The following is an 18,288-nucleotide window of genomic DNA, read 5'->3' as shown; positions in this document are numbered from 1 at the left end:
CATTTTGTGTCTATAACATGGTGTGGTATCAGAGGACCTTTTGAGTTTTATAGCTGATTTCCACTATCTGTTGAGTGTTGTCACCCTTTTGTGAACCCTCCCACTTTGGAGAAAAGACTGTTTATGTGGTGGTTTTGTGTGTTGGGGGGGCACTTTGGGAGCACAGGATTAGAGGTTGGATTAGAGTTTGACTTAGAATGGAAGTTAACCTTTGACTTAATTTTGTGTGAGTAGAGGCTGGGAAGCTGGTGGTGAGGGAGTGTTGGGGAGCGGGGGGAGGAGTAGCCTTAGGAGGTTGTGAAGTTAGGAATGCTTGAATGCTATCTGAAATTGAAGCATTAGGTTGAGAAATTTTAATTACTTTTTAAATATATATATATTTAGAATGCTGTTAAAGAAATTTATTACCAGCTTTTAAAAAATTGCATTAAAACCCAAACCATTTCCCATTTGTTTTGACGTAACTAAAGTCATTTATTACTAACTTATAAAATTATAAGTGGCAAAAGAGAGGTGTTGCACCAAAAAACTCTTTATTTAGCTATAATTTTTTAAGCTTTTTAATAAAGTAGGGCCTCCCTATACTTCTAAAATCCAACGGCTTTACTTAAATGGAGTAATATAAATATTGGCTGTATTAATTTAACCTTCATTTTCTCCATTGTCAGATTTGTGAGCAGATTTTTCTTAAATTAAATTCATTATCGTACGTGTGTTTTTAGCCTTTTAAGAATATCATATTTGGAATATACCTGACAATATTTACTGTTTAAAGGAAATATATTGAAAGAAAATACCAAATAGTATTGAATTTCTAGAGAAAACACCAATCTGGGACCTTCCAAAAGTAGGCATACATAAGTTTCTTTTAGCTGTCATTATTTCAGTACTGCCCTGCCTTCTTAGAAAGTGGTACACAGGCAGAAGGTGGCTAGACAGAATTTGTCACTTTATTACAAGCTTATGTTAATGTAGCCATTGATTTTCTCATATTCGGATTTTTTTTTTTTGATTCTGTATCCGTAACCTGTTGTGCCCATGTAATATATGTGGGACGTCTGCTGGGTCATAGGAACTTCATGATCTTTGAAAGGGGCTTTACTGAAATCTGAGGGAATCAGGAGGAAGAGTGATACAGACTCAACCCAGTCTATGCAAAAAAACAGAGACTACTAAAATTCTGTGCAGCATCCACCGTCACAATCTCCAGGCCTAACCTTCAGTGCATCTCAGGAAGGCAAAAGATGAAACACGTAAGGTTCGAAAGTGCTCTTTCTGAAAGGCTGAGACAGACATTTGTGACTTGGGGGGTCTGCTCTCACAATATGTGAAACTGAAAGATAAATTGGACACTTAACTACCTTAAAGTTTTACTGGAGCTTGTAAAAACACTTCTGAGACCCCTAATACGTCATTTATGCCGGACAGACAACTCTAGATTTTTTCCTAACTACCATGAAAAAAACAAACCCTCGCTTCCTAAACAATATGATTGCTGGCTTAGGGAGACCCCAGTCTGTGCTATGAGAAGAATTTTATTTTTTTTAAATCACTGGGGAACACAGCACTTATCTCCTTATGCTGGTCATCAAGCCACACATTGGGAGGAACCCTGCCATCATTGGTCCACCCTCTCCCGTCATGTGAGGAAGCCAAGGCTGAGGCAGGGAGTGACTATCCAAGGTGGGGGTGCTAGGCCTGGACCCCAAGCACGCTTTCCTTTCTTGGTCTTTCTGTATCACAGGGCTATTCAGGCACTTTTCCATAACATTCTGCATGGGCCCAGAGAAACTTAAAGTGGAAGTAGAACACCTCTTTTGTGAAGAGGATGAATTCAAACTGAAAATTGTCAGGCTTGCTTTTCTGAGCCTTAGAGATTTGGGCCAGGTAACTGCTGCAGTCCCTGCCAGTTCCAACCCTGTTGGTCTCGTGAGGCATCGCTCTCTGGATTGTGCATTGCTTTCAGAAACACCCTCGATTTTTATTTAATTTATTTATTATTGAGTGCATAATAGTTTACGACATTGTGAAATTTCAATTGTACATTATTATTTGTCAGTCACCATATATATGTGCCCCTTCACCCTTTGTGCCCACCCCCAGCCCCCTTCCCCCTGGTCACCACTGAACCGTTCTCTTTGTGTGTTTGTTTATCTTCCACATGTGAGTGAAATCATTTGGTGTTTGCCTTTCTCTGTCTGGCTTATTTCACTTAATGTAATACCCTCCAGGTCCATTCATGTTGGTGCGAAAGGGAAAATTTTGTCTTTTTTATGGCTGAGTAGTATTCCATTGCATATATATACCACATCTTCTTTTTTTTTTTCTGAGGAAGATTAGCCCTGAGCTAACTACTGCCAATCCTCCTCTTTTTGCTGAGGAAGACTGGCCCTGAGCTAACAGCCATGCCCATCTTCCTCTACTTTATACATGGGACGCCTACCACAGCATCGCTTTTGCCATGTGGTGCCATGTCCGCACCTGGGATCTGAACTGGCGGACCCTGGGCCGCTGAGAAGTGGAATGTGCAAACTTAACCACTGCGCCACTGGGCCAGCCCCTACCACGTCTTCTTTATCCATTCATAAGTCGATAGGCACTTGGGTTGCTCCCATGTCTTGGCTATTGTGAATAATGCTGCAACGAACATAGGGGTGCATAAGTCTCTTTGAATTGTTGCTTTCAAGTTCTTTGGATAGATACCCGGTAGTGGGAAAGCTGGGTCATATGGTATTTCTACTTTTAGGGTTTTTTTTTTTCTTTTTATTAAGATTATGATAGTTTACAACCTTGTGAAATTTCAGTTGTACATTATTGTCAGTCTATTTTTAGTTTTTGAGAAACCTCCATACTGTTTTGCAGAGTGGCTGCACCAGTTTGCATTCCCATCAGCAGTGTATGAGGGTTCTCTCTTCTCCACACCCTCTCCAACATTTGTTATTTTTGCTCTTAGTGATTATAGCCATTTTAACGGGTGTAAGGTGATATCTTAGTGTAGTTTTGATTTGCATTTCCCTGATGATTAGTGATGTTGAACATCTTTTCATTTGCCTATTGGCTGTCTGTATATCTTATTTGGAGAGATGTCTGTACATATCCTCTGCCCATTTTTTGATCGAGCTGTTTGTTTTTTTGTGGTTCAGTTGTGTGAGTTCTTTACATGTTATGGAGATTAACCCCTTGTCAGATAGATGATTTGCGAATATTTTCTCCCAATTGGTGGATTGTCGTTTTGTTTTGATCCTGGTTTCTTTTGCCTTGCCGAAGCTCTTTAGTCTGATGAAGTCCCACTTGTTTTTTTTTTTTTTTCTTTTGTTTCTCTTGTCTGAGAAGACATGGTATTTGAAAAGATCCTTTTAAGGTCGATGTCAAAGAGTGTACTACCTATATTTTCTTCCAGGAGTTTTATGGTTTCAGGTCTTACCTTCAAGTCTTTGATTCATTTTGAGTTTATTTTTGGGGATGGTGTAAGATAATGGTCTACTTACATTCTTTTGCATGTGGCTGTCCAGTTTTCCCAACACCATTTATTGAAGAGACTATCTTTTCTCCATTGTATATTCTTAGCATCTTTGTCGAAGATTAGCTGTTCACAGATGTGTGGTTTTATTTCTGGGCTTTCAGGTCTGTTCCATTGATCTGTGTGCCTGTTTTTGTACCAGTACCATGCTGTTTTAATTACTATAGCTTTGGAGTATATTTTGAAGTCAGGGATTGTGATGCCTCTGGCTTTGTTCTTTTTTCTCAAGATTGCTTTAGCTATACGGGGTCTTTTGTTACCCCATATGAATTTTAGAATTCTTTGTTCTATTTCTATGAAGAATGTTGTTGGGATTCTGATTGGGATTGCATTGAATCTGTAGATTGCCTTGGGTAATATGGACATTTTAACTGTGTTTATTCTTCCAATCCCTGTGCATGGAATATCTTTCCATTTCTTATGTCATCATCGATTTCTTTCAGTAATGTCTTATAGTTTTCATTGTATAGGTCTTTCACCTCCTTGGTTAAATTTATTCCTAGATATTTTATTCTTTTTGTTGTGATTATAAATGAGATTGTATTCTTTAATTCTCTTTCTGTTCGTTTGTTATTAGAGTATAGAAATGGAACAGACTTTTGTAAGTTGATTTTGTACCCTGCAACTTTACTGTAGTTGTTGATTATTTCTGAAAGTTTTTCCCTGGATTCTTTAGCCACCCTCAATTTATTTTTGACCTCATGCCCACTCCCCACATTCACAGCTCATCATATTTTTTGTTTTATTATAATCTTGGATTTGCAACTAACTGGTCATAATTCTCAAGGTTTCAATGAAGAATCCATCTCAGAACACCAGGGTAGGCATGGCCCCCAAGTTCGCACTGGGTGCTGGAGGAAGATTAGGGAGACCCAGAGGGTAATGGAGACTTTGACCTCCTTCTGAGACTCTACCAATAACGTAATTTTGAAAATTTAAGATGCAGATCATCTCAGAGCAGTGCTTTGTTCTGTAAGCACTAAAGACGGAAATACGTAAAGCTCTTTTGCATCCTGACTCATTGGCCTCTCACAGCCCCTCAGTGAGTGGTCCTGTCCTGGACAAATAGGAGAGCTGAGTGTGAAAGCTGGGTGACAGTCGTACGTGTGGGCTGGAAGAAGTACTTGAGGATAGGAACTTGAGTCGCAGAGAAGTCTACTCTGGGGATCTTTCCACAGGGCACACTGCCTGCCGCTGGCAGATTTGATGGCAGCGTCCCTGCCATTTCACGTTTGGTGGCTGGAGTATTTGTTCTAACAGGTACAGTTGTCATGGTTTTGGCACAGCAGACTGCTCACACCTGAACTAACTGGTTGCTTTAGTAGGTGCTCAGCTCAAGAGGACTTTATCGTATTGTCTCATGTTTTCTCTGGGCGTTGAAAAAAAGGATTTGAGAAAACGACTTCTCTTTTTCCCTTCCCTAACCCCCTGATTATACAATTGCTCTTCTAATTTTGCCCCTGAAACTCTGCAATGTGTTACTGGTAGAGAATTCTAAGAATCTCTATGGTCAGAAAGTCTGGCTTAGAAAAGATATATTTGGTATACGTGTTTCTCTTCTACATGATTGAACCATTTACATGAAATAGTTTCTAAAAGAAAAAATTACCATTCTCTGTGAGATTGTGCAGCTTCTAAAAATAGGTAAGGAAGACCAGGAGCCACATGGGAAATGAGTAAGGTGTTTTATTGTTATGAGAAGATTCAGAATACACAATAAATGAATATAATCATGACAGTTGTGGATAAAAGGGCACAGGGAGAAAATAAAAACAAAATACGTAATAGTTTTTTTCTTTTTTTTCTAAACCCTCTGTAATGCTTTATTTTTCTCTTATTAAATTTTTAAAATAAAAATTACAGTAAACTTATTTTTGCTATAGTTAGCTTTAGGTAAAAGAAATAAATGAGAAAAGTTTAATCTCACATCAGGGATTTGTCCGAAACACACACATGGAGAGTTTGGAGTTGGACATAATTGGATTCGAATCCCAGCCTCACTTTTCATGAGGGTGGGTGACTTTGGGCACATCACTTCCCATCTCGGAGCCTCATTCTCTCCTCTGATGTGGGAATGATCAACCTGTTCCAGGGGTTGTGTGAGTGCCTGGCCTGGAGTTATTTTGTAAATGCCTGTTGTGTTCTCCTCTTTCTTTCTTTGTCCACACAACTCAACAATGAGAATCAGCGGTATTTCAGGCACTTAGATACACTAAGATCCATAGTCAGCAAGAATCAGTTATGTTCAGAAGGTGTTACTTAATCAGAAAAGAGTCTACGCATATGTTTCCATGTAAAGGATAAAATAATTTATAGTCGATACTGAAATAATCAGAAAGTAATCAGAGATATCCTGTTCCTTGTGCCTGCTCGATGATGATGCTATTATTAGCTAGTATTCTTTTTTATTGAACATTACTGTGTGTATGAGGGCACTGTGCTATGTGATTGGCACACATCATCTCCTCATCCCCAGGTGGGATTCTCAACCCAGCTGGGTCAGGCAGCTTGCTCAAGGTCTGGGTCTAGAGCTCAGGTTTTAGATTCCTAGACTTATTCTCTTCCCATCTCATTGTACAGCTTCTGATATAGGAAATGTATTTTAAACATGTTCTGTTCTTTTGCAAATAAAATAAAGTTTGAGTAAATTAACCACATTTTATCCATTCCTCTATTGATGGACTTTTAGATTCTTTCTGATGTTCATTATTACTGTCAGCTCTGTAGCAAGCATTCTTGTATCTCCTTCTGTACAGGTGTGAGAGTTTCCTTAGGGTATAGATCTAAAAATGGAATTGCTGGGATAACTCTGGTATATAGATTAATAAAAAATGAAGGTTAAGAATTATGAGAAAGTGAGGGTTTGAAGACAGTCACACTGTAGCCCAGTGATAAGGCCCTTTGTCATCAGAGAATCTCTGCTTATGCATGAGGCCATAGTAACCCATGGTGACCTAAGCCCCCGTGACTTCAGAGCTATGTGACCTGATTTTGAAGTGGTTCTGGAAATCTGGGAAAGTATACATAAGGTGCAAAAATCGTGGAAACATGAATTAGCAAATAGGGCCTCATTCCAGGCTGTGAATGCTTTAGGGCAAAAAAGACCCGCTTTTTACCAAAATTCACTGTTGATAGCACTAACTTGGATGTTCAATAATTCTGCAGATTTGTGATCTAATGCCTGAAATTTTTACAAATGTGCATAGTGTTAAGTTCAAATCCAAGTTACTAAATGTCTATTTCCTGAAAAAAGATATTCCAAAATGATATTTTCCCAAGCCAAAGTTTCCAGATTGTGACAGAAATGTAACTACTTGCTGTCTTCATTCCTGTACAGATACACACGGACTGAAAAATGATGCTGGTCAAGTTGGCTTAGGTTCTGCCCATTCTGGGACTGGTAGACTTGAGTTAGGATGTTGAGTGTGGACTTGAGTGGAGCTGGGGTTGGGATGCCTAGTATCTGCTAGTCCTGCCTCATCCAACTGTGTTTTAGTAATTTCATTGCTTTCAGTGGAGGCATCCTATTTTACCCTGGTCTTTTTGGGCAAAGATAATTATATATATTTGCCTGGGTAAGCAAATCGATAAACTTGTAATAAAGTGTATCAGACCATTTCTTTGGCAAGACCAACCAGAACAGCTTGTGAAGCAGAGCCGTTTCCAATGGAGCATGAAAAGCTTTGAAAATTTTCAGTAATAGCAGAAAGCAGTATTTGAAACCACCCTTAAACAATTGTTTGTTTTCCTCTTCTCCAACCAAGTTTATAAAAATTTGGTCAGACAGGCGTTTTGTTTTGATTTAAAATATTTTTAGTGAATTGTTATCTGCTGAATGCACATGTGTTCCTGCACTTTTTCTTTCGTGATTGAAACTTTAAACCTTTCCTTTAGGTCCTCCTAAAAACTTCCCTCGGCCCAGTAAGGTTTGCATATGTGAGGAGGAGGAAGGGATTTGGACCCTGGAGAAACCTCGCAATTTGAAATCTGCCCATGCAGTAGTGTACCAGAGATGGCCGTGGGTAGTGCCGTATGGGCTCTTTGTCTTTCTCTTCTACCAAGATCCCTTGCCCCCAAAAGAGGGTGGTTAATTTGGGCGTTTCAGTTTGGTTAATCAGATCATAAGTGCCTGTGAGCATGGCAAGAGGCATGATTGAAGCATTTATAAAAATTTGGCTCATGGTAAGCCCCATAATTTGTTTTAAAGAATTACCTCTTCAGTGACATTAAAAAAAAAAAACCCAAAAGATTGTGGTTTATAACACCACACCTGGTCCAGATTGTGCTGGATGAATCCATATTTGCCTTGCTGTAAATGATTTTGAGGGTGGAATTCTTGGATTGTTTTCTGTCTTGTAAGCCCTTGACATTGTACTGGTACCTGTGTGCGCACAAGCCTCTTGACATGGGAAAGGCCAGCTCAGCCTCCCACTGAAATGCAGGTTGGCTGCATTTATTCTGCATGTTCCTAGAATGAGGAAATGATATGACAATAAACAGAAATGCCCTTGCTGAAGAGAGAAGGGAAGCTGGTGTTTATCTGGTCAGGTGGTTTAGATTAGCCGTGATGCGGCTCTGTATTATGTTACTTTAAATCATTGTGTCCCAACAGGACATAAATTATGAAGATTGTTACAGTATGTTTCATCCTATGTAAGATCAACAAATTGGAATAATTTTTTTATAGGAAAATCACAGTGCTTTTGGCAAGGCTATTGAAGCCTTTAATTTGACTTGAGTATTTCTCAAATATTATTGCCTAATGTATGAAGTATGATTTGCATAAGGTATGAAATAATAAACTTTTAAAAACAAAAGGGAAGAATTTCTCTTTAGCAGTTGCATCAAATGGCAGTGCACTCCCGCTCCATCAATATCTACACGCTTTCTTTGTCCCCGTGTTTTAGAGCCAGTTGCATTCTTTTCCTCTGATGGGATTGTAAGCGAGCTCTGCAGGCCTTGGTGCAGAGATGAAGCTTTGCTGCGTGCTGCCTGCCCATCAGCCCTCACCTGCACAGAGGAGGTGACTGCTCTGGTGGAACTGGATGGGAGCCTGCTCCAAGGAGGAGAAAACAAACTTTCCTGTTTATGTATGTTCACGAAAACAAACCATTTTTTTTTCTTTCAGGACTTTGTGAATTATTTAAAAAAAAAAAATCCAAACCAAAAAAACCCTACTTGATCAACAGCTGAAGTTAAGGTAATTTATATAGGAATATTTCAAAAAGAATGCATTTAAGTAAGCGTTTATTCTTTTTAATGTTTCCTCTATTCATTACTGTTTTCTGAGTTATTAGCCTTATTTGTGAATTTTTAACACAGAGACTTACAAACTTTCATCTGTATTCAGGATGCGACTAAGTTTATTTGGCCACATAGAGCAACTTTCCTAGATTAAAAGAAAATGGCCTAACATTACTTTGTGTAAGAGTCAAGCAAATTGGAAGCTTTTCAGTGTCCACAGTAGCACATTTTCCGTGCAAAGCACTCCGCATGTTTTTGTGAGACCTCCTCAGACTCCCCGTGAAGTTCAGAAGTCGTAGAGCCTCCGATTTGCAGACTAGGAGAGGTGAGAGAGATCCAGGATTCACTCAAGGCCACAGAGTGCGACAGAGCTGGGATTAGAACTTTTCAGGATGTGTTGACACCCCCGCCAGACCTTGTGAGTCTTTTGATACTAAAAAAATAGTAAGTGCTAAGCTTATTTTACTCTCGGTGTGCCTCAAGCCCTGAGATTTAAAAAAAATTCTTTAGTAATACCATTTAAAACACAAAAACAAGCAAGTCCCTAGTTTCAGTCTATAAGGGTAAGAATAGATCTGTCTTTAAGCCTCATCATAACAGGTTGAGGATGAATTCTGAATATATTTGTGGTTTGCGTCAGCCTAGTGTCTGAAAACTGACAGGTTCAGGGACCTTTCCAAGTTCACAACCTGTGTGTGCACTTTGAAATAAATAAATACAGACGACTTGCGAGATGGTCTCTTTCTGCACCGGGCTTCTTCTGGATTGGCACCGTTCTCTGAGAAGTGGGTCTGGCAGCCTGTTTTCTTCTAGTGATGCATTGCAGCCGTCTATCACTGGAGGTCCTCTGCGGAATTATCAGGATGTCCGACCAGGCTTGAATATTTGGGTGATGTATTTTTCTTACAGAAAATATTGGCAAATGTTGCCAAAACCGTACTTAAAAACTCTTAAAAGCCAAATTGATTCCTTTTAAAAGTAAGTAAAAGAAAGGATAAGCATGAATTTGTTGATGTTGTGCAGACCGTTTTATACCATCAGATATTTTGTGATGTGAAGTGCGATGAGCTTCTGTTTTACAAAATGTGTACTTTTTGCAGAAAATGTTTTTACTGTGCCATTAAGCCAAATTAGGTGTTGTTTTGTTTCTTGAAAATATTTTTTGAGTGCCCCTTTCCTATGCTGGGGGAGTGGCGTTCTTTCTGCCCTGAGAGCTCGTCCTCTTCCTCTGTCCTTTTGGTTATTGGTACTGGATCTTGATTTTCAGTTTAATTTAACATGTCCCAATTTGAACAGAAGCTTTTTCTCTCTTTCTTTCTCTTTTTAAAATTAAGTGCATGTAGATTCTTTTTATTATAATAATAGAGCAAGACAGTTTCATGTCAGATATAAACTGGAATTATATAGGGTAAGTAGCAGCTTCTCTTAAAAGGAGGCAGTTGACTATAAAGAAGAAAAAGGTAGGGAGTAGATTGCCGTTTTCCATATTATTCAATTTTTAAAATGTATTTGGAAAAAAAATATATTTGGCCAGATATTCCATATACCTCAGTGGTTTGAATGCATCAAGTTGAAGCCTAGGGATATTTTTCTATATAGATTTGAGTTTTTATAAATCTTCTAAGAATGACAATACCAAGGAGTTTAAATTGTAATTCTTAAAGGGTTGCTAAAACAAAACAAGCAGAAAACTTTGATAGTCTTTGCCATACCTTTCACCTCATAAGACTTTGGAAAGCTAATGAATACAGATTATCAGCAGATTAGAAAGGAAAACCCCCAACAAGACTTTTCTGAGGCAACTGCATGGCCATAACGAACAGCTCCAGTGACCAGCGTGGCATCAGAAGTTATCTTCACATTAGGGAACTCCAGGTAAATGGCTTCTCCGGTGGATTCCTCCCAGAGTGATTTTGAAACCAGTGTTTCAGTCTGCTTTAGGGAGAAAGGATGGATAGAAAACTGACAAAATGTGCTGATTCCAAGAGAGCAAAACTGAAGGATTGTAAAAATTCTAGAAGGAGCTAATCAGACTGAGCCGTTGGTCTGCCTAGTAGTAGCTGATGATGATATGGGGAAATATAGTCTAAAGTTATGTGCAGAGGAATTTGGAAACGAGGAGTGTCTTTTCGGGGAAGAAACATTCTCGGCTTGTGATCGTTTTGGCCAGAATGTCTTTTTGGCACAGAGAAGCTGTGTGAGAGCTATCTAGTCAGAGAACTTGCACTCAAATGGAACAGAAGGGAAGGGCTCTTTTTAAAATTGTGGGTAGAGGTGTTTATGTTGGTTAAACTCTGCTGCCTGGAGAAGAGTGGGTTTATACTAGTAGATTTCTAGCAAAGCGTAATCTTTCTAGCCTGGAAATTCAGGAGGAATTTACTAATGAAATGATAAATCCTAATTCTGCAGAGGAAAACTGTTTTGCATCTTGCTTTTTCATTTGACAGTGTGTGTTGAAGGTGGTAGCCAGGCCTGGTGGTCTGGTGGTTAAGTTTCGGTGCTCTTGTGCCGTAGCGCAGGTTCCTTTCCCAGTCAGGGAAGCACACCACGCTTCTGTCAGTTGTCACATTGTGGTAACTGCTTGTTGCTGTGATGCTGAAAGCTATGCCACTGGTATTTCAAATACCAGCAGGATCCCCCATGGTGGATAGGTTTCAGTGGAGCTTTCAGACTAAGATGGACCTGGCTACCTTCTTCCAAAAAAATTGGCCATGAAAACCCTGTGAATAGCAGCAGAGCCTTGTCTGGTATAGTGCTGGAAGATGAGAGGATGGTGCAAAAAGACCAGGCGGGGTTCCACTCTGCTCTACACAGAGTCGCTAGGAGTCAGAATCGACTCCATGGCACTAACAACAAATTGAAGGTGGCACTGTGAATTAGCTAAAAGAGCTGCCTTATTTTTCCGAATGGCTGGTTAGGATATTATGGTAATTGCCAAAAATGGTGACTTTTCCCTTTTTTACAGGCTTTAAAATGTTATGTTTCTGTGAATACAGCTTTTAAAGGTAATGTTTAGAAGTGAGCATGCTATCTCACAGGTGGGGTACTTATCACCACTAGCCTGAAGGGGCACTCATTCAGCCTAGGGTACTGTAGAGCAGGCTGCTCTTTCAGTAGCTTGTGGACATTGTCTCAAGTGCCTGGGGAAGCCAGTTTTAATTTCAGAGTTGGATATTCTTGGCCTGAGTTATTGGAAATGTTGTGCTCTGCAGTGGATCAAGTAGAAGGCAGGTAGACTAGTGGCTCAGGATTGGTGGGGGTTGTGTCTGCCCATAGACACACACGCTGGACTGCCTAGGGAATGGTCCTCAGGGATAGCCTTTAGTCTGGTTTCTTGGGGAGACATGAGTCACCTGCTAGGCTCAGATGCTCACCAGCAGATTGCCGGTTTCACTGGAAATCTTTTTATGAGGATACCCACTTAGAGAAACAGTTTTAAATGTTTTTGGTTTTCTTAGCCTTGCAGAGGTGAATTTCTTTGGCCTTCTGAAAGATTTAGAAAGCAATTCTTCCTCTCCAGGCCATAGACACTATAATATTAAAGTATTGATGATGAGAATATTCACTAGCATTAACTGAGTGCCTAATAGAATGCCCCGCATACTGTAAAGGATGTTACATGAATTATCCCCTTCTTACGTACGAGGAAACTGAGGCTACTTTAAATGTTAAATAATTTCTCTGAGGTCATATAACTAGTGAATAGCAGAGCTAGGACTGGAACCTAAGTCTCTGACCCTAAGGTCTCTGCAGTTGTGCTCAAACTACTGGTGGCACTTTGGAGGAAAAAAACATGGATCAAATACATCTTTGGATGGGTGTGTTCCTCACATTTCTCATGTTGCTAGTCGAGAATTTCTTCTGTTGCCTACAAATTAAGATCTGATGTTCCCTTTGCAGTGGATAGAACAGTTAACAGTGTTTTCCACAAAAACGTCATGGTGAGATATGTAATCATATTCTGGGGCAAAGAACGCCTTTCCTTGGTGCACCAAGCAATGTTTATGTGATTGATCAGTCACTAACACCAAGAGAAGGTCTTGTCCTATGACATGTGCGTGCTTGGCAATGATCTTGCTGTGCATTTTGCTTAATAATTTTCATTATTTTTAATTAAAGTTGAAGAAGTGCAGACTCTAGCTGAAATTAAGGTAGGTTGTGTTGCCGGAATCTGGTAATTACTTTAATTGATCACAAGATAGTTTCCTTGATCACCAATTAGACTAAATTGCCGATCATGTTTCAAGACGTGAAGAAATGCCCAAACTGATTTATGTAATAGTGTTTTCATTTCTAATCAGACATAAATATCATTTCCTTCCATAGCAATTGTGTTTTATAAAAGAAGGGTTATGGGCCTACAAACATAAAGGTGATTCATAAACAATAGAGTTCTAATTCATTGAATTAGTAAAGGAAGTATTTAGAGGCTTAATGGAGATTGTACTGGGGAAATTACTTTGGAGTTGCTGGTGCTCATTTTCTTAGTGGGAGATATGTTCTTTTTTAGTGCATAATTAAAATAGTCTATAATCAAAATATAAAAGGCAGCTGATTTAAAGAACATATATCAAAGAGAATTGCTCTGAATAATGAAAGATTCATACTGTAAATATGTGCTAGAAGTTAAGTCTTAGGACTTTAATAAATCATACATGTTATTTGGACTGAAGCTGCGTTTTAAATTCAGGGTGCTGTTAAACATTTCACAGATTGATACAAGATTTTTGTTTTGGTTTCATGCTGCATCTGATAGTCTTTCATATTTTCATGGAATAAAATGAAACAAAAGGAACTTTAAGAAAAATTAGAGTTCCCAAAGAATACTTGATTTGGGGTTCATGGAAAAGTCTTTTAATTGCTGATGGTTTGGAGATTTCCAAATGACAAACTTCATTGGCCCAATTTGCTGTGATTGTAATGCTTACATTCCTTAAAATGGCAGAGTGACTTAAAAAGTCATACTTCATCATGCATTCATTGACTTGTTCATAAAATGTTTGTAATTTGCAATAGGGGAAAGACTGAAACTATTATCAGCCATTATATGTTATTTGTTGGCCATATGTTTGTTTGAAATGGCCGTGGCTCAACAGAACATGGCTCATAGACAAACTATGCTGTAAATTGGCACTAAAAATCCACCTAAACAGGTAGGCATATGTTAAGAAGTTAACATGAGCCAAAATATTTTAATATGAACCAGGTTACATACATTGTAGCATCCCAGCTCCCTTTACAGTGAGAGCTTCATTTGCATAGCTTCTTCATTTTTCCCCAAACTAGGTTTTAAAAATAGATCAGGTATATACCTGGTATAAAATTCAAAAGGTACCAAAGAGTATGGTAAGTCTCCTCTTGTTCCTGATTCTCAACCACCCGTTTCCCTGTCTTCCCCCTCCATCACGCACTATTACCAGTTCCCATATATCGTTCCAGAGACATTAGTGTTTCTTTTCTTTCCTTTTTATGCAGTTCATAGACTATTATGCATTTATTTTTTCATTTAGTAATGTATCTTGGAAGTATTTTTATGTCAGAGGACAGATAGTTTCCTCATTCTTCTTAATAGCTGTATAGTATTCCAGTGTATAAATGTACTATAATCTATTTGATGGACATTTGGCTGTTTCAGTCTATGTTTATTACAAGCCAGGCTGTGTGACCATTCTTGTAATTTATGTATGAGTATGTCTGCAGGACAGATTCTTGTCTGCAGACAGAATTGTTTGGCTAAAAATTGTTTGGGCTAAAGCATGTCCTTTTTTTTCCTAAGGGCATAGACATTTTAAATTTTTATAAAGATTTTATTTTTTTCCTTTTTCTCCACAAAGCCCCCTGGTACATAGTTGTATATTCTTCGTTGTGGGTCCTGCTAGTTGTGGCATGTGGGACGCTGCCTCAGCATGGCTTGATGAGCAGTGCCATGTCCGCGCCCAGGATTGGAACCAACAAAACACTGGGCTGCCTGCAGCGGAGTGCGCGAGCTTAACCACTCGGCCACGGGGCCAGCCCCTAGACATTTTAAATTTTTTAAAAAAATTATTTATTTAATTTTTTTCATGTTTTAAAAAAATTTTGTTTTATTTTATTTTTTTGAGGAAGATTAGCCCTGAGCTAACATCCACCACCAGTCCTCCTCTATTTTTGTTGAGGAACATTGGCCCTGAGCTAACATCTGTGCCCATCTTCCTCTGCTTTGTATGTGGGATGCCTGCCACAGCATGGCTTGATGAGTGGTGCTAGGTCTGCACCTGGGATCTGAACCAGCAAACTCTGGGCTGCCAAAGCAGAGCGTGTGAACTTAACCACTACACTGCTGGGCCGGCCCCTAGATGTTTTAAATTTTGATAGATATTGTCAAATTGCCTTCCATAATGATTATATCAATTTATATTCACCAACAATGTTGAGTGCCTTTTCTCCTATATCTTCACCCACTTCTTGATCTTTGCCAAACTGATAGGTTTAACTTAGTTTTTTTCCCTCAGCTTTATTGAGATATAATTGACACGTAACTTAGTTTTGGTTTGTGCTTCGCTTATCATGTATGAGATTGAGCAGTTTTTATGTTTAAGAACCATTTGATTTCTTTTGTTTTTCTTTTGCTCGTTTAAAAAAATTGGTTGTTTAGTCTTTTTTTATTAATTTGTATGAGTTCTGTATATGCTAAGGAAATATGTATTGCAAATACAGTTTGTTGTTTGTCTTTTAATTTTGTTGGTTTTTATTGCCATACAGAAAAAAAATGAATGTAATAAGATTTATCTACTTTTTAGCAGTGGTTTAAAGTTTTCTGCATATAAAATTTGTATGTTGTTAATTTTACTCCTAGATAATTTTTCGTGCCATTTTAGATGGGATCTTTTCTTCCAATATATTTTCTAATTAGATGTTTGTATAAGAGGGCTGTTGACTCTTTTTGGCTTGTTTGTTTTATTCTTGACTTTAATGGGAATACTTCTAGTGCTTCCCTGTTAAGAATGATGTCAGCTTTTGGACTGAGAATATATTCTATCATATTAAGGAGGGGTCTATATATTCCTATTTCATTAGGAGCCTTAATACATAATAAATATTAAATTTATCTAATATCTTTTTAGGACTTATGGAAGTCATTATGTAATTTTTCTCTTTTGATTTATTAATATGGTAAATTATGTTAATATATTCTTTAATGTTGAGCCATCCTTGCATTCTTAGAATAAATCCTATTTGCTCATAGTCTTTTGTTCTTTCAATATGTTTTGTTTATAATATTTCAGTTAATATGAGATCAGTCTATAGTTTCATTATTATATGCTATCTCTGTGGGAATATAGCATATAATATGATATGCTGTATTATATGATCATTTATATGATCATATAATAGCTTATAAAAATGATTTGGAAATGTCCTTCTTTTCCTGTGCTCTGAAACAGTTTAATTAGTATTAGAATTAACTGTTCCTTAAAGGTTTGGTAGAATTCCTCTGTGAAATGACTGGGAATTGTTATTTTTTGGTGTCACTCTTAGACAGATTTCTCTTTTATAGTCATTTAATTATTTAGATTTTTTTCTCTTCTGGGGTCAATTTTGATAATTTTTATTTCTCAGAGAACTATTTCACCTATGTTTTAAAATTTATTTGTATAAACTTCGGTAAAAAATTTTGTTTGTATGTTTTATATGTATTTGTAGTTACTTCCTCCTTCTCATTTCCTTTTTTCTTTATCTGTACTTTCCCTACCTTTTTGTTTGCTTGTTTTTAGGTGAAGTAACCAATTTTCTATTATGTTATTTTTTCATATAACCTGCTTTTGAATTTATTAATTCTACCATTTTTCTCTTTCCTAATTCATTTACTTCTGCTTTTCTCTTTATTTATATTCATTCCTGCTTCCTCTCTAAGTTTATTTTGTTATTATTTATTTACCTGCTTGATTAGATGCTTAATTTATTTATTTTTATTCTTTCAAGTTTATTAGTTTAAGGTAATTTATTTAAAGATTTTGTTTACTCTGATTATTGCTTAGATGTATCCTATATGTAGTCTTACATTATTAATTTCTATTCAGTTTCAGTTCTGATTTCTTCTTTGACCCAAGAGTTTTAAAAGAAGGATTTAAAAAAATTTCCAGGTAGTACTTCTTGTTCCTTTTGTGTCTTAGTTTGTTTTAAGTTTTATCAGAGAATGTTGTCAATACTGTTTCTAGTTTTTGGAATTTATTGAGATTTTCTTTGTGGGCTACTATATGTTCAATTTCTGTGAATGTTCCATAGTTATTTTAAAAGCAATAGTCTCAGTTTTTATGATTTAAACTATATCAATTAGATCTACCTTTTAAATTATGTAGTCCATAAGTTAAATTTAAGCAGTCCATATTGTTACTTTTGTTTGCTGTCATGGGTTAAGAGATATGAATTAAAGTCTCCAACGACAAATGTTTCTATTTGTCCTATATTTCTTGTCATTTCTGCCTCATTGATTTTGTCGCTATGTTATTTGTAGTATAGATAGTCACAGTTATTCAGTCTTCATTATCATATACTTTATAATTGTAAATTGCCATATGATTTCATTTTTTTGTTGAGGAAGATTGTCCCTGAGCTAACATCTGTTGCCAATCTTCCTCTTTTTGCTTGAGGAAGATTCATGCTGAGCTAACATCTGTGCCAGTCTTCCTCTGTTTTATATGTGGGTTGCCACCAGAGCATGGCCTCTGACAAGTGGTGTAGGTCTGCCCCTGGGAACCAAACTCAGGCCGCCAAAGTGGAGCACGCTGAACTTAACCACTAGAACATGGGGCTGGCCTCTCATGAATTCTTTTAGGAAATTTTTACATTTGTCTGTGTCCTTTTATTTCTGGTGTTTGAGTTTTGCTTTGTGATTCCACTGGAAAGTTTTCTCTTCTTTTAATTGGTTGGATTTTCTTTACATTTCTTGACATTTATTGATTGTCTTAAAAACTAAGACAGAACCACTATAATTTTTTCTCCCTTAATTTAAATCATTATATGGATTGTGTTTTCTTTGCTTCATTTTAATTGTGTTTTCTCTTACTTAATTGTGACAGTTTCTATTTTTATCTTCGTTCTTTTTGTGGATACCATTATACCTATAATTTTTACGTAGTAAACTTAACCCTCTCTTTCTTTACATAGGATCTGTGGCCTCTCCACTAAGCAATATTGAAATTATACTTTTGCTTTCTCCTACTCTCCCTTCACCATACAATTTTAGTTATTATTTTTTGTTCTAGTGCTTATGTTTTATACCTTTAAATATACTTGTATCTCTAACATTTATCTTTCAGCTTGCAAAGATTTTTTACTTTCATCTACCTTTCCCATTTATTTCCCTTTCTCTTTCAACCCATTTAATAGTGTATAACATTTACATTACATTCTGTAACTATAATCCCTGCAATTGTTTTAAATGTATTCCTAGAGCTGAATGAATTTGTTGCTCCTTACAGTATCTTTGGTATAGTTTCACCATTCACTTTTTAGTTACTTGTGTTTCATCCTTTAATAGTTTC

The 18,288-nt window shown here is 37.4% G+C and overlaps 1 protein-coding gene across 4 annotated transcripts in view; it reads left to right on the top strand.

Moving 5' to 3' along the window:
• PCBD2 (pterin-4 alpha-carbinolamine dehydratase 2) overlaps positions 1-18,288 on the top strand; it is a 46,984-nt gene that overhangs the window by 23,717 nt on the left and 4,979 nt on the right. Inside the window, exon 3 of one of the 4 annotated variants that reach the window (XM_014730670.3) lies at positions 16,825-16,887. The exons of 2 other annotated variants lie outside the window; for them this stretch is intronic. Coding sequence is in view for 1 of the 2 variants with exons in the window: in XM_070234292.1 (XP_070090393.1) it covers positions 8,566-8,610 (45 nt within the window). In the remaining variant the exon portion in view is untranslated. Of the gene's footprint in view, positions 1-8,427; positions 8,611-16,824; positions 16,888-18,288 lie in introns of all 4 variants that reach the window. One more of the 4 variants, XM_070234292.1, reaches the window with a different exon arrangement.

Source organism: Equus caballus, chromosome 14 (assembly GCF_041296265.1).
Source record: "Equus caballus isolate H_3958 breed thoroughbred chromosome 14, TB-T2T, whole genome shotgun sequence".
NCBI classification, from domain to species: domain Eukaryota; kingdom Metazoa; phylum Chordata; class Mammalia; order Perissodactyla; family Equidae; genus Equus; species Equus caballus.
This window is presented reverse-complemented; position numbering and strand designations above follow the sequence as displayed.